The sequence below is a fragment of the Protopterus annectens genome, chromosome 6.part1 (genome assembly GCF_019279795.1).
Source record: "Protopterus annectens isolate FY-2018-M chromosome 6.part1, PAN1.0, whole genome shotgun sequence".
NCBI classification, from domain to species: Eukaryota; Metazoa; Chordata; order Ceratodontiformes; family Protopteridae; genus Protopterus; species Protopterus annectens.
In genome coordinates this window covers 135702564-135721249 of record NC_056738.1, presented here as the reverse complement: position 1 = coordinate 135721249, position 18686 = coordinate 135702564, and the positions used below count along the sequence as shown (strand labels likewise).

General features: G+C 35.0%; 1 protein-coding gene across 1 annotated transcript in view; it reads left to right on the top strand.

Annotated features, from left to right (window-relative positions):
• CHRNA1 (cholinergic receptor nicotinic alpha 1 subunit) overlaps positions 1–18686 on the top strand; it is a 388181-nt gene that overhangs the window by 114794 nt on the left and 254701 nt on the right. Inside the window, exons 2-3 of the mRNA XM_044075561.1 lie at positions 7331–7473; positions 7571–7615. Of these exons, the coding sequence (XP_043931496.1) occupies positions 7331–7473; positions 7571–7615 (188 nt within the window). The remainder of the gene's footprint in view (positions 1–7330; positions 7474–7570; positions 7616–18686) is intronic.

Below are 18686 nucleotides of genomic sequence, written 5' to 3'. Positions count from 1 at the left end.
TCATATAACCAGCAGCACTGGCACACATAACGAGCGTCACTCTGTCCTTGTGTGTCTTAATCCCTGGAGCTTTGGCTTCATTCTTCATGGTGTGTGTGTGTGTGTGTGTGTGTGTGTGTGTGTGTGTGTGTGTCTGGGTGGTCACATTAGGGAAGGTAGGTAGGGGATAACAACTTTGTATACGTGTCTGTGTGCGTGACTCTGTGTTGGAGTGTGTGTTTATGACTGAATGTTTCTGTGGGTGTGAGCTAGCATGTGGGAAACTGTTTGTGGATTCTTGAATATGAGCATATGTATATGTATGTTCATGTATATAGGAGAATGAATGAGCTGGTATAGCAGGTGAGGTCTTATAGCACAGGGTTCAAGTCAGAGAGATTGTAATGAACCATGAATGAAGTTGGCATTACTATTTCTCTAAATCAGAGCTTCTCTCTTATGCTAATTGATCAATCTGCCTTAGACAATTGGCACGGGCAGAAATTCTCTTTTGAATTCTAGCCTTAATGTTTTAGTGGTAATGGTAAAAAAGATGGAAGCTCTGACTTACAGTTATACATTTAGAAGAGTTGAAGATTTGGTAATGTGTACCTTAAATCTTCTTTGCTTTTCTAACATTTTATATAAGGCATTGGCAAATCAAGAAAATGGAAGACACAGTACAACACCTTAGGTCAGCATTTTTTTGCAGGGGACCAAATTTCCTGCAGACCACCATCACTTATACATACAAACTGTTGTATTCTATAGACTCCGATGTGGAAGTTTCCATCTTGCTTTCAGGATATGAAAAAAACCCATTTTACAAGCACTTCTCCACCTCAGAAACATTAGTAATATTGGGTACTTCATGGAGGGATAGGTTCATTACCCAAAGGAATCTCACCCTGTGGAACAAACTTTGCTTGACTGTTTTATGGTATAACACTGTAGTCAACTTCAGGTTAAGCCGTGATGACTGAATTATGTCTACATTATTACATTAGTAAACCCCATGGATTACTAATATGGGGAGATAGGTTTCCCAACAATATATTCTATGGTGCATGACTAAACTATATACAGCTGTTCAAACCACATAAGTAGAACTACTTTACAAACCTATCAACTTATGATCTCCAGAGTTACACAACTGCATAGAAAAATGAAAAGCACAAAGAACTGTAAGTCACTGATGACACATGAATAGAAATGATTCTCAGATGAAAACTGTCTTGGGTCTGGAACAGGGTACAATATGTAAAATGTGGGGGTGTGTGTTATCTAAACCTATCCCAGTATAATCTGGAGTACCTAAGGGCTCTGTATTAGAACAATATTGTTTAATATGGTATTTTCTACAATAACTAAGAAGAAATAATGTTGGTTTTATGAATATGTGAATGATTGCAAAATTGGTTTTGCTATGCAAGAAAATTAAGAATATTTGGCATTAAATTCCTACATAAAAATATTGACTGATTGGTCAATATCAATATGACTGCAGTTTATCATCAAAAGTATAACAGTATGTATGTTAACAATAATTTAATTCATCATCCAATTTATTTATTTATTTTATTTTACATTTGTTGACCAGAATAGTCCGACTGGATATATGTCCATTTTCAGCGGAGGCCCAGGGAGAAAAGCTCCAAGATAATAATTCACATTGAACATTTAGTAAATGCTAGGTTCAAGCAGATTACAGTCATAAGCAATACCAGCATTTAGCACATATCATCATCATCATCTTTTGGCTGTTCTCGTTAGGGGTCGCCACAGCGGATCATCTGTTTTCATTTCTTCCTGTCCTCTGCATCTTACCCTGTCGCACCAACCACCTGCATGTCCTCTCTCACCACATCCATAAACCTTATCTTAGGCCTTCCTCTTTTCCTGTTACCTGGTAGCTTCATCCTTAGCATCTTTTTCCCAATATACTCAGCATCCCTCCTCAGCACATGTCCAAACCAATGTAATCTTGCCTCTCTGGCTTTGTCTCCAAACCTTTCAACCTGGGCTGACCCTCTAATATACTTATTCCTAATCCTGTCTACCCTCGTCACACCCAATGCAAATCTTAACATCTTTAACACTGCCACATCCAGCTCAAACTCCTGCCTTTTGTCAATGCCACTGTCTCCAACCCATATAACATAGCTGGTCTCACTACCCTCTTGTAGACCTTCCCTTTCACTCTTACTGGTACTCATCTGTCACAAATCACTCCTAACACTTTTCTCCACCCACTCCATCCTGCCTGTACTCTCTTCTTCACCTCTCTTCCAAACTCACCGTTACTCTGAATTATTGATCCCAAGTATTTAAGCTCATCCACCTTCGCCACCTCTACTCCTTGCATCCTCATCATCCCTCTATCCTCCCTCTCATTCACACACATATATTCTGTCTTAGTCCTACTGATCTTCATTCCTCTTCTCTCTAGAGCATATCTCCATCTCTCCAGGGTGTCCTCCACCTGTTCCCTACTCTCACTACAGATCACAATGTCATCTGCAAACATCATAGTCCACAGGGACTCCTGTCTGATCTTGTCTGTCAACCTGTCCGTCACCATTGCAAATAAGAAAGGGTTCATGTAACCCCACCTCCACCTTAAATGCATCCATCCCTCCCACAGCAGACCTCATCGCTGTCACACTACCCTCATACATATCCTGTACCACTCTTACATACTTTTCTGGCACTCCCGACTTCCTCATGCAATACCACATATAGTACTAACTTATTATAAAACACTTTACAAAACATAACATTATTTTCAAAGTTAAACATACATAACATTACATTAAGGTTTAAATCACACTGAGCAGCAGTTATATAATTGACCCTTCCTGAAATGGAGTGGTAGAAAAAAGTAGTAATAGTTGAAGGTAAGGCACCTAAGAAATACAGAGGTCACTAGTCGGGGTTAGTGCAAGGACATAACCAATGAATTTTGAAGTATTTCTTGAGTTTGTTTTTGAATTGAGTTAGTGAGGATTCTAGAGTCAAGTCGGCTGGGAGTCTGTTCCATATTTTTCCAACAGAGTTGGCAAACAGAGAGTCCCCAGCTGAGTAGTTGGTTTTGTATGTTTGAACTAGGAGTCTAGTGGATGATCGCAGTGGCCGGGTGCTGGTGTAGGGGCTGATAATATTTTTAGTGCAGGTGTATTTTCTGGTTGGTAAAGGACTTTATGTGCCACTATTAGCTGGTTGAACTTCAGTAGGCTTGGCAGTTCAAGCCATCCTAGGCAATTTAGGTTGTGACAGTGGTGTATCCGGTAGGCTGTGCCAGTAGCAAATCTGGCAATGTGGTTATAGCAGGATGAGAGTTTATTAAGATCGGTTTTGTTTAAGTTGGAGAATAGAGGTGAGGAGTAGAAAAGAGTTGCTAGCAGATGGGAATGGGCAATTGCAGTTCTAGCAAGTGGGGTAAGGAAAGGTTTTATTCTGTAAAGAGAGCCACGTTTTTTATTAATGGTTTTGATAGTTTGATTGATATGCGCATCAAACTTCAGGTTGTTATCAACTATGACACCCAATAGTTTAGTTTGGACTTCTGGGGAGATGATAGTGCCATTGTTAGCAGTTATGTTGAAGAATGGCAGGGGGGTCCTGCATGTGGGGAAGAAGAGGAGCAACTTAGTTTTGTTGGGGTTTAGGATTAGATGCTGATTGGAGAATCCACATTACCTTTAAAGGAAATAGACTGTTACCCAGATTAAGGAATTAGGATTTCATCAAAGCTGTCCTTTGAAGAACAGAATTGTTTGTCATCAAGCAATGAGAAAAATGGGACATCGCTGAAGAACTTTAGTAACTTGAGATGAAGAATGTCTTACCACTGCATTTAAATCCTTTATTAGACCAATATTAGACTGCACTAGTGATTTTTGTTCATATACACATGGACAAATAAAAAAAATTGGGAGGATGTACAGAGAAAATTCACTTAAAGAATAATTTCTGTTAAGAACTTGGACTATGAGAATAGGATGTAGAAGACTTAAGCCTTATTCTTTAAGTTATAAACTGATCTACCTGTTTTGCAAGTAATGCTTAATATGGAAATGTTTACTTGTGATAAAACACTATGACATAGTAATGTAAATTTTCAAACACAAGTTTGTAAAACAAAGAGAAAATGTTTGTTTGTGTCTTTCAGCTTTTCCCGGTTAGGGGTCACCACAGCGGAACTCCGGTCTGCTAATGATTGGCAGTAGAGTTTTACGTGCTGGCTTGCCAGGCCTAACACACAACCTTCAATGAAGGAACGCCCGTTCACGCATGTCGCCACACAGAAGACGCTCTAACTGAGAATCGAACGGGCAACGTCTAACTGTGAGGCGACAATGCTACCACAGCACCACCACAGCAGTAAAACAAAGAGAAAATAATTTTACATAATAAATACTATAGTTTTGTGATGGAATAATATTCCTATTAATATCTGAATAATAATAAATACTATGGTTATTTTATGGAATAATACTCCTATTAATATTCATCTAAGTAGTAACTGAGAAATGTTTAAAGAAGTCTTTAAATAACTGATGGAAGAAAGAGTATATATGCCATATTTAAACAAATGAGTGTTTCTAGTTGACCATTAGGCTTGACCACTGTTAATACTACATTTGAACTTAGGAGAACAGCAACTGATGAGCTGAAAATAAATACATTTTGCACTTGCTATATATGTGTGTGTGTGTGTGTGTGTGTGTGTGTGTGTGTGTGTGTGTGTGTGTGTGTGTGTGTGTGTATGTGTGTGTGTATATACATATATATATATATATATATATATATATATATATATATATATATATATATATACTGTGTGTGTGTGTGTGTGTGTGTGTGTGTGTGTGTATATATATATATATATATATATATATATATATATATATATATATATATATATATATATATATATATATACACATATATATCGGTCTACTTCACATCACCTAAATCTCATTTGGCTGAATTTCATTTCACTGAAACCAAATCACTTAATTTTCAAAATACTGAAAACTCATTTGACTGAATCTCATTTCACTGAATTGTAAGCCATAGACATGATGTGGGTTTCCCTTCACTTGTGACTTGTTTGTGATAAAAAAGAATTTCTGTAACTTACAGTGCTGACTGCCAGAATACCGATAGTCATGTAGAAAACAGTGTTGTAGTGATTCTAAATGTGGGAATGCCTCTTTACATTTTGATGGGAAGTATCTAAAGTAATATGGCGGATTTGTTGTGTGTTCCCAGCAGTAGTGGCAGTGTGTAGAGTACTAAAAGGCAAGTACAAGGTATATGCTCTTTTCCCCACTGTAGTGTGATCCTGGAGATAGTATATATAGTTAGGGGTGGTGTGGGAGGCACAGCCCCCTCATTGGGGGGTGTGGGGGGTATATCCCCCCCCCCCACCTAGTTTGGTTTTATATTGTCTGGTTTCTGTTAAGAGGTTAAGTTAGTAGTTTTTAAATTCTGGAAAGAGGTAGACATTAGTGTTATAAGTGTGTATGTCTTTGGTTTAAAACCTAGCCTTCTTCTCTCTCTACTCTGAATTGTATTTCCATACTACTCCTATTTCCTAACTACTTAGCTCCCCTGGAAATGACTCAATCGTCAGTGTTATCTTATGTACATAATGTAAATATTGTAAATAGTTTGCTTTCCCTTTTCTGTCCTCCCTATCATTTGTACTTGTTCTGCCAAAACTGCCATAAGACTCATATTCTGTGTAACCATTGTAAAATTCATGTCTACATATGGCTCAAATGCTATGTAACCAATGTACCACATCATGTCTCTGATTTATAATGTACCTGTATCCTTAATATTAATTTTAATTTGTTGTATCTTAATGTATCAGCATCTTTGAATCTTAACTTTAATCTGTTAAATTTCAGTGTTTACTATGTAATGTGGAGCTTTTCTCCCCGGGCCTCCACTGAAAACGGGCTCCTGAGCCCAGTGGACCTCCCCGGTCATCACACAGAAATAAATAAATAAATAAATAAATAAATAAATACATTTTAGTTAGATAGTTTACATGTTGTACCTCTGACTACACTGCACCCATGAGCATGTTAAACCCAAGACAGACTAAGCAGCACTTATTTTCACATATTTTCTTTACTGAGTTTTGTACTTTATTTTTTGGAATGTATTTGGACATGCTCATCATATTGTATTAGTGTTCCTTTGTATGTCTGGCACATAGATGAAAACTTGAGTAGACAGAAATTCCACTTATCTGACTTTCAAAACACTGAGACAAAATCGCAAAACTCCAGAAGACCGACTACTTGGAACACTGACAAATCACTACGGGTAAGAAACTGCTCGCCAAAACCTGCAAATTCACTAACACCGAAGCAAAGGATACCCACCTGTATAGGAGACTTTGGCCCACACAACCCCCTTAACTAAATATACCAACTCTGAGATCACATTACCATGGAGGCAATTGTCAAAGTTCAACATGCTGGCCAAGCAGTGACTTACCCGTAGTGATCTGTTGGTGTTCCAAGCAGTCGGTCTTCTGGTGTTTCGGGTTTTTCGTCTCTTTTTTTGAAAGTTGGGTAAGTGGGATTTTGGTCTACTCAAGTAGACCCAGATATGCTATATATATATATATATATATATATATATATATATATATATATATATATATATATATGGGAACACTTCATAATGCCGAAATCCTGAAAGATCGAATTTCATATGGCCGAGACCATATGATCGAACTTTCGGAATCCCGACATTGTGAATGGAGATCTGCATAAAGTGCGGAATGGGAGATTTTCCTTTTCCTCTATGTAGTGCGATTAGTAGTGGGGGTGGGGGGGGGTGCAGGGGGGCTTCCCCCCATGCAGAAACATGTTAATTGTTGTTTTTTTGGGTTATTTTGGATTTGTTTTGGAATTTTGATATTCTGAAACATCAATCATATGGTCTCGATCATATGAAATTTGATGTTTCGGAATTTCAAGATTCTGAAGTGAATCCATGTGTATATATATATATATATATATATATATATATATATATATATATATATATGAAGAGAGAGAGGGATGTGTAGATATATATAGATATAGATGTACATAAAGATATACAGACATGGGACATTTACACACACACACACACACACACACACACACACACACACACACACACACACACACACACACACACACATATATATATTTACTTCTTTAAGAATTCTAATCACATACTTTTCTCCTCTTTCCCCTACTTTTCCTCAGGACTGCAGTAATGCAGCTTTATTATTTCATATCTGTCTGAGCTGGTAATATTGCATTTTATGTTACAGTACTGGTACTGTGCTCTGACGATGAAACACGTTTGGTCGCCAGCCTGTTTAGCAATTATAACAAAGTTGTGAGGCCTGTGGAGGATCATCAGGATGCAGTTGTGGTGACAGTAGGACTGCAACTTATTCAGCTCATTAGTGTGGTGAGTGACCATCCCATCTGTTATTGTGTGGGTGTGTTTTGTTTCTGCACTTGTATTTTATGACAGTTCTCTAACACATAATGTTATCTGTCTACAGGATGAAGTAAATCAGATTGTAACAACCAATGTGCGCCTAAAACAGGTAATGTTTTCAGTCTATATTTTTTGCTGATTGTGCAATGTTGATTTACTACTACAGGATGACAAACTCTCTCTTATAAAAACAAGAGCTAGATTTATGTATATCACTGATTTAAAATTAGTTAGACTGTATGTGATTGGAAATGATGTATTTGGAGAGACTATGTCTAAGACATGTTTGATTTACCAATAAGGACTGGGAAACATTTAGATGCCAATGATAATTTTTGAAAATGTCAAATTAACAATTATAAATAGAATATAAAAACAGTAAACAAAAAGAGGTTTTTATTGCAAGATGTTTACAGCTGTAGTTAATGAAATAAAGTCCAAAGCTAAGAGTGGACACACATTAAAGGACAAGGATGAGCAACTGTCAATATTTTCTCATAAGAAAGGGGGACGGTTGAAGATGTTTATGAAGCCAGATGTACAGATTATAACCTCTACTGCCCACTTTGTTCTGTGTTAATTTAAAACTGCTATCATGTTCATTAACCCATTTAAGAATGAAATATCTATAAATTAAAATAGCTTCCTACTGGCAACTGCACTGAAGATGTTATGTTTAACTTTGAAGGGTGCCAGACAATGTTATACCTGGTCACATGATCACTACAGTAGGACAGATGGAAATGAAGCGAAAGTCTAAGGCAGTGAGTGGAAACAGGAAAAACAGTTTAGGTTATAGCTTTTCACATAGCTCTCACATCCATCACCTCAGTACTATAAGATGTACAAACGGACATTAAATTGCTGAAGTTTACTAGTGAAGAGACTAATTCCAAAGTACCGGCAACTCACCAAATCTAAAGTGGCAGCATCAAGATCTTCTAGAACACCAGGACATACAGTGGCAGCATCAAGATCTTCTAGAACATCAGGACATATTAGATATCCATTGTTATTAAAATTAAGAATTGAGATACTGGAATAAAAGGCTTGAGCTTTCGTTTGATGACACTGAAAATTGATTCCATAGGAAGAACGTAAGTCTGCCTGAAGGTATGGAAGAAAAGGATACCGTGGCCTTTATATGTTGGGAGTTCCCACCATTGTAGCAGACGTCCAGCCCCTGATATTGAAAGAGTACATAGATCCATGCCAAAGCAAATACTAACTGCCCCCAGCATTTCATTATCTGATTCCTTAATTATGTAAACAGAGAGGAAAATCTCCTCATAGCTAGAAAACTGGGGCCAAAATGTTCACTTTGCCCCTGGCTACATCTACTACTATACACAACTATATAGTCCAGTTACATTTCCCTGCAATTCTGTGGGTTCAGAAGGTCTCACAAAAGTTTTCCTTCAGCTAAGATATATTTTTAGCCATTTTGAACATGAAGACGGGGGGCTGGAAGGGTGTCACTGTAATGTTGAATAGAAGAACCAAGGTGAAGAAAAAGTTAATACATTGCCCAGAAACTGCCTGGAAATCTTTTAGGAAAAAGAAAACCAAAAATACTGCAGACACTAGAATAGCAGCATGAGTGTGTGTGTGTGTGTGTGTGGGGGGGGGGGGGTCATAGTAAATATTCCCCAACCCTTAACATGAACTAAGTTTGTATTGGAATAACAAATTATGTTTCTATCATTGGCTAACCTGTCAGAATAGGAAAAAGGAGACCCAATGGACTTTATCCCATTCCTATTCTGATGGAGTTTCACCTCGTCGAACAGAAACATGATCAGGCAGCTGTTAGCCCATGTGGTGGCCTCAGTAATGGCTGGTAATCTGTCTACCTGATGGCAGTCATCTGAACTTTGGATCAAGCTACTTATCTTTGTCAGGGAAGATTGAGATCTTTGGGATGAGTTCCTGACAACAATGCTGCTTGAACTATTGATGCCTGATAAATAAATTCCTTATTCTGATCTGGGAAAAGGAGTTTTCTTGGCATTCAATATTTTCATAATATAACTGGTTAATGTGCTAGTTTTCATTGATTATTGATCGGTATTCATGGTGGGTAGCTTGACAACATTAGAGGATTGTCGGTTAACTTGACCTGAGTGACCTATATGAATTTCCATTGTTATGTGTGGAATACTGAGTGTTAAGATCATATTCACTTGACCACACTGTACATTAATTAATCTAAATGCTTTTTCGGACTGAACCACATAATAGTTGTACACCCTATAGGGGTTGTTTTTATTTTCTGTCAATTTTTTCTGACTGGTACATGTAGCACAAGTGTTTAAACTGCTTCATTTAAGATGTATATATAGCCTGGTTTATTTATTATTGGTGCTGATAAATCACACCTGACTGGACTCCTAAGACTGAATGGCTGAGATCCTTTAGCTATGTGTTTTAGGGGCCCTCTCCCCTTTAGCTCTGTGGGGGGAACTCCCAACATATAAATGCTCTCATTAGAAAAGTCTCACTTATGTATTGTCTATTTCTGCTTCATATTCATGACAAAGATGTTGTCATTCAGTTATAGTCATACCGATGTCTCCTTAAACCCAAATTAACTTGATCATGTAAGTTATTTTGAAATGGAAAACATAATTATGGAGCTGATACAGCAGACCTCACACTTATTAGCTCTTATTTAGTGTAGTTTGACTGGCATGGCTATGTATTTAAGTGGTAGCAGCCTTTTGTCATATTGGGCAGTGGATGCAGATTAATGGTGGATGAACACATTTCAGTAAATTTTTCAGCATTTTGTTTCATTGTAATTTTTAACTGTTTTCAACTTAATTCCTTGTAATGTGGGCAACTTCCAGTGTAAAATCTACACAACCTATCTGACTTCTCTCGGAATTTGAGTGGCCTTATAATTGAAATAAAGGTAGCTTGTGTCTTGAAAGATAATACAATACCTCAAAATGCAGGTGAATGCCAAGTTAAAATGTATGAATATCATAAAAGAAACTTGCCAGCTGGATGGTCTGTTATGTCACACATTACTTCACAGTGAAACCTCTTGAAGTATAATCTACTTGGTTAGTGAGAAGCTTGGACGAGCAAGCACTAAGATCACAGTGGAGAAGAGTGACAAATGGGGTGGTAGTGAAGCTCTGCCTAGGAACTCCTTATTGTGGGTAATGTCTACATACCCAATACTGAAGACTAATTCTTTTCACTCATTTAATCTGCTTTGACTACACTTGGAGGACTGAACCTCCTGATATTAATTGGAGAAAACTAAAGTCCTAGACCAACATAAGGATGAGCATCCTATGGGAAAATTTAAGATGAGTAGCATAACAACCTTATACAATCCTGGATGAAAGAAATTTACCTAGTAGATATGTGGGAATCCTTTCTTCCTACAGTGTTTAATTTTAGCTCTTTTGCAACTTATTCTGGTACAACGAGTAGATTAGATATTTTTTTAATCAACCACACCCTATTTGCTAGTGTTTCAAAAGTGGGCAGCATTCTAGTTGCACTCTTAGACCATAGTGATTTTGGAATACTGTGGTTAATCCTGGCCTGGGCCCCCTTATAAGACATAGCTAGACTCAGTTATAATCAAAAATCCAAAGTCATTAAATGTCATTAAACAATGGGCGCTACATTACTGGCACAACTATAATCCTTCAGCCATGAACATTAGATCTGTGTGACAGACATTCAAACTGAGTCTGTTAAATTTAGTCAAGCTAATGGGGAAACAGCAATGAATAGAGTCAGATGAGGACCTAACTTATTACTAATCAAGATATGACCAGGTAACAAAAACATATTTAGAAACAGTTTGTAAATTAATAAATGAAAAAGGGAAGCTAGAGCCACTATGTATGCTATTCAGCATCAGAAATGGGACATCTTGAATCTACTGTACTGGGCAAGGCTAACAAACTCTCCAAATTCTGTGGGAACAAAAGCAAGTCTATGCCATTCTAGTCTTCCAGGACCCAAAGGGACAGGAGTAGTTTTCAGCCCAGGAAATTAACTCAAAAATTGTGGCTTTTTTTTTCAAAGTTATATATAAACAACCAACTGATATCCCTCTAGAGCTTTGAACCACCTTTAATAAAACAATAGTATGGCCCTCACTCACTGTAGATCAAGTATGTAAGTTGAATAAGGTCATACTGTGTAAGTGATCCATGCCCTTAAATCCAGTAAAGTTCTGGTACCAGATGGTCTTGCTATTGATGTCTATAAAGTAATAGGTAAGGAGACTGCACATCTGTTACTGTCATTGTATAATGCGAGCCTGACATCAGAAATACTGCCTTACCATGATATAATAGCAAATATAATCACATTCCCTAAAGATGGGAAAGGCTTGTTAAAACCCCAAAATGATCAAAGAATTTCTCTACTGCAGGTGAAAACTAAAATTCGTACTAAAATATTTGCTATTAGATTAACAAGGAGTACCCCCGCCCTAATTAGTAAGTATCAATAAGACCTTACTGCTACCCATTTGGATATTCTGGGCCTATGGAGACTTTTTTACAATGTCCAACAAATTACCAAAAGCAGAACTGAACCAAGAGCTGCATTTGTTATAGATCTTAATAAAGCCTTTAACTAATTACAGACAGATTTTATTTGGTTAGTCCTGCAATGGTTTGACATTTGGGGGGGGGGGCTTAGATGGTATCAGTTATTGCACTCAAATGATAACTAATAATGTTTGCTCTCAACAATTTGAGCTATTTTGAGGTACTAGACAGGAACGCCCACTACTCCCACTATTACTTATTATGGTGGCTGCAGTATTGATCCTGCATATCAAATAAAAACATAAGCACTGGGGCATCCCCATTTATGATAAAGTCTGCATATCTGACCCCTGGTTTGCTGATGACTGTACTTTGCGGTTAGTCAACACACAAGTTTACTTGCCAAAAAATCTAAATATTTTCCACGAATTTGGTAGATTTTCCAGTCTTGTTGTGAACTAGTCTAAAATGGCCCTATTTCCCCAAAATTCTTCATGTCTAGCTCAAAAGGGGGCTCCTTCTTACTTTGGAGTTCACTGGGTCACAGCTCACACCTATAATAGTATCAAGATCACATCAACCTTTAGTAATCAGCCTTCAGAGAATCTGCACCCTTTTGTCACCTTTTGTAAGGACAAAATTAGTAAATGGTTCCAAATTAAACTTTTACTTGTAGCAGAAATTGCAGCAGTCTGATTGTGTCTGTTCTTGTTTTGTCTAGGTGTTTCACAATGCTAGCTTTATACCTATAAAAACAGAAGCCACTGAAATTATTTTCTCACTTCATTTGACACAGGAAGCATCCAAGGGTGGCCAGAAAAAAAGTCTGTGACTAATAAAAAGTGTGGGCGACTTGGATTGCCAGACCTTGCCAGATAAGCTCAAGCATCTGACTTATTACACTTTATCCAGGCCTTAACATGTTCACACCCTTTGTGAGTCCTCCCTGAATTAAGTCTTACCCATTTGCAAAATAGTATACAGACCCCTATGGAGATGAGGAAAATTAGGGATATAGGGAGACATGAGAGTAAATTGTATAAATTGCTCTATAGGTGAAAGCTGAGTAAAAGCAAATATAATATGTGGGATTGTATCTGATCAACTATGCAACTGTCTGTGGATGGGAAACCAATCTTCTTGTTAAAATGGACTGAGGGTGACATACTGTATTGATTAGACTGTTGCCTCACACAGACACCAGATCTCCAACCCAGACATTCTGTTGGGCAAGATATATAGGTGTGAGATTACTTTGGTGGCAGAATTTGTAAATATTGATTACTTTGGTGGCAGTATTTGTAAATATTGAGTTTTAACCAAGGTAAGAACAATGATAAGCTAGCCCAACTGGGTTGATGGGAATCCCCACAGAATAAAGTTACACCTTGTCTCTTCTCCATATTATAGCAGGTCACTAACAATTAGAGTGAAGAATATTGAACAGGATAGACAGAAATGGTTCTCTGTTTTAGGTTCATGTATTGAACTGTTGGTCTGGAAGCAAATTATCCTATGTTCTTTACCCACTCCATTAAGCTTCATTTTCTGACATCTTGCTCCATTTTAAGTGAAAATAGAGCATGGGGTGCTGTTAAATTTTAGAAATGTGTGAAAACAGACACCCACTATCTACATATGCGGTCCTACCCTAAGAGTACAGATCTATGAAAACAACATACATTGCAGCCCTACTTGCCCTTGAGAAATGTATTTCTCATATGACTGACTTGGAATTTTGGATTGTAGAGCTCTTCCCCATACCATTGGACCTCACATCTACTGAAGAGAAATGGCTGTTACAGGTTCAAACTGTGGTTTTAGTTATTGCATTTTAATTGATGATTTCAGTAAAGACCTGCATTGTCACAGTAATATATTTTCCAACTCTTCCAAAATGGATCTGGATTTTGAATAAATACATGAGTTGTGGATTTACGTGAGTTAAATTTAACTAGGCGCTATATGACATTCCAACATCTTATAGTTCACTGTGTGTTATTTTATATGTCAGCTTGTTGGTTGTTTTACTAGCAGTAATGACCAATAAAGTTTTTCACACAAAAAATACATTTTCTCATCAGAACTGTTTTTCCTTCGCCTTTAGTGTGACCCACAGTAGCACAGTGCATAAAATTGCATTTTAAGTATTTCACTGTTTTTGTAGTTCATACACAAGTGTCAGGTATCTCTATAGGCAGCTTTGCTTTCCATGAAACCAGATATTATTCTTTTTGGAATTTGTCACAACATCGAACACATAAATTGGCCCATCTATTGGTCCATTGCAGCAATATTTTTCAGTGTTAGTTGTTCAAAGGTGAATAGCCAGAGCAGGATAGAATGACAGGAAATATCTTGCTCATGCTACATGTATATATATATATATATATATATATATATCTATATATATATATATATCATAACATAGAATGAACTACATATACATATATAGATATATATAATATCATAACATAGAATGAACTACATATATATATATATATATATTTATATCATAACATAGAATGAACTACATATACATATATAGATATATATATATATATATCATAACATAGAATGAACTACATATACATATATATATATATATATATATATATATATATATATATATATATCATAACATAGAATGAACTACATATACATATACATATCTCTATATATATATATATATACATATATATATATATATATATATATATATATCATAATATAGAATGAACTACATATATATATATATATATATATATATATATATATATATATATATATATATATGTATCATAACATAGAATGAACTACATATACATACATATATATATATATATTATAACATAGAATGAACTACATATACATATATATATATATATATATATATACATATATATATATATATATATATATATATATATATATATATATATCATAACATAGAATGAACTACATATACATATATATATATATATATATATATATATATATATATATATATATATCATAACATAGAATGAACTACATATACATATATATATATATATATATATATATATATATATATATATATATATCATAACACAGAATGAACTACATATATATATATATATATTTACATCATAACATACAATGAACTACATATACAACTATAACTTATATATATCATAACATAGAATGAACTACATATACATATATATATATATATATATATATATATATATATATATATATATATATATCATAACATAGAATGAACTACATATATATATATATATATATATATATATATATATATATATATATATATACATCATAACATAGAATGAACTACATATATATATATATATATATATATATATATATATATATATATATCATAACATAGAATGAACTACATATACATATATAGAAATATATATATATATATATATATATATATATATATATATATATATATATATATACACATATATATATCTCATAACATAGAATGAACTACATACACACATATATATATATATCAATATATATATATATATATATATATATATATATAATAACATAGAATGAACTACATATACATATATAGATATATATATCATAACATAGAATGAACTACATATACATATATAGATATATATATATATATATATATATATCATAACATAGAATGAAGCAACAAAGCTCAGCAAAACAGGACCCAGAAGCAATGTATAAATAAATTCAGCACTTATGTCAGATTGTGTCAATGAATGTTTCCAGTCAAAAATATATAGGAAAAGTTCTTTTTCAAATGCTTATCTTAACTATCATACTGGGCACCCCTTTTACCAGAAAAAAGGAATAGTAAAAGGGCAATTAATTCGAGCTTCAAGAATGTCTAATACTTTAGACATTTTTAAGGAAGAAGTTAAGATTTAAAAAAAATTTTTCATGGAAAAGGAATACCCTGAAAGCCTTATTGATGGTATGGTATTAGAAGTGAGAAACCAAATACCCTCCTTTATTGGGTGTTGGACAAACTGACTCACACCAGAACCAACAAGTGGACCCTCTCCAGGTAAAAAACAGTTTTATACACACTTTTTCTACTAACTCGGACAAGATTGGACAAGTTATTTGTAAATACTGACCTATTCTTAGGCTACAGGAGGACACTAAAGCCCACATTCCACCATTCCCGCATTTTGTTAGAAAAAGGGACATGAACCCTAAGGAACTTTTGGAAGTTAAGCAGGAGCTTAAAAATGACAGCATTAAGAGAAAATTTGGGACACACTCATGTGGGAAATGTAAGCAATGTCACGCCATGTTAAATCAAAGTGTTTTATACCTCCCCTCGAGGAAGTTCAGATGCACCGCCACGAGGTACTTTAATTGTGGGGTGAAAGGGGTGGTATATCTTGGGTGTTGTATGGCTTGTCAGAGTTTTTATGTGGGCAAGACAGAAAGAGTTTTTAGGAGAAGAGTATATGAACATTTCAATGACATTGCTAATTGTAAAGAGAGCAACGCCTTTTACAAACACTCTTTGGTCTGCAAAGAGATGCTTATAAAATTTGCAGTATTAGAACAGATAATACTGATGTACGTGGGGTAGTTCGGAAACCAGGTTGGAATACCGGGAATTATTTTGGCAACTTAAACTGGATTCCAACAGGTTTCCCGGGCTAAACGACAGTTTGAACATCAATAGTGTTTTAAGATTAAGGCAAGCTCGCCTTTAGGACTAAAGAAAACAGATGGTCCAACACACTCATGATTTTTATCACTACTATTAAGAAATTTGATTTTAAGGGAGTTTTGGGGTGGAGGATCAATGGCTCTCTGACCATCAAAGCAGTAGGTTTACCACATGCGAAATTAAGTTAAAATGGTATACTCCTAGGTTGGTTTATTTACACATTACAAATTATAAACCAAACTATGATTTTTTATATACGTAAAAAACTTTTCCTTTCAGGAATTTTATGTGTACAAAGTAGTTTTTATTCACTTTAGCAATTTAGTTTATACAAAATTCTTATTTATTTAACGTTGATTATTTTGATCACAAAATTTTTTAATAAGTCTTTGGACAAGTTTATATTTATAGAAGTATGGTTCACATGTGTCAATGACATATTTTTAAGAAGTCAAAATTAATATAAGAACCACACTTATAAAAAGGTTGGATGTTTGCACAATTTTATTTTATTTTTGTTTTTATTGGTTAACAAGGGAGACACTTATTAAAAAGAGCCATGTGACTTAACCGAGAAAGGTACTTTAAGATTTGAATCACAGACTCATTTTTTCCTTGATAAAGCTCGGATTTACCTGAGCGAAAGCGCTTGGATTTAAATTAACTTGTGATTTCACTGACTATTATTTACTGCTGCAATAAACGTTTTGAATGGACTGAGCAGTGGTCATATTTTAAAGCAAGTGCTGAATTTATTTATACATTGCTTCTGGGTCCTGTTTTGCTGAGCTTTGTTGCTTCGTGGTTTGAATTCTCCTTTTTTGGACTTATTGGTTTTTCGGAATAACATAGAATGAACTACATATACATACATATATATATATCATAACATAGAATGAACTACATATACATATATATATATATATATATATATATATATATATATATATATATATAACATAGAATGAACTACATATACATATATATATATATATATATATATATATATATATCATAACATAGAATGAACTACATATACATATATATATATATATCATAACATAGAATGAACTACATATACATATATATATATATATATATATATATATATATATATATATATACATCATAACATAGAATGAAACTTTCTACAAATTCTTGATTATCATGCTCCATTACGCTCTACTAGGTTAAGAGCCAAGACTGCCCCATGGCTAACAAAACAAACTAAAGAAAAAATGATCCTTAGAAATAAAACCTGGGCTAAATGGAGAGCTACCAGATGTCCATCTGATCATCTCCTTTTCAAACAATTAAGAAATGCCACCAAGAAAGATACTCTTAGAGATAAAAAGGAATTCTATCTTCACCTACAAAAAGCAAGTCAAAATACACCTCAAAAATTCTGGTCCGGTGTAAATAAACTTCTTAAACCAGGACATTCACCCACCCCCATCCCTTCTGGCTTTAACCTCAACAATGCTTCTCAGATCCCAGATGCCTTTAATAAGTACTTTAAAGAAGCTATTCTTACCCTAGCTAATTCATTACCCACTCCTACTGCATCCCAGCAAAATACCTCTCCAGTCTCATCTAAAGCCTTTCAAATTCAACCTGTCTCTTCATCCATTATTTATAAGCTTCTCATCAAACTCAAACCTTGTACCCCATCTGCTGACCAACTCCCATCTGAATACTTACAAATAGCTGCAAAAGCTATTTATCTCCCTGTATCTATTTTGATTAATAGGACTATCTCTGAAGGAAAGATCCCCACCATTTGGAAAATATCTCATATAATTCCTCTCCATAAAGGGGGCTCTTCTACTGAGCTCTCCAACTTTCGCCCTATTGCCTTACTGTCCCCATTAGCCAAGATAATGGAAAGATGCATACACAAACAATTTCTTAACTACCTTCTTCAAAACAAACTTCTAGCTGACTGTCAACATGGATTC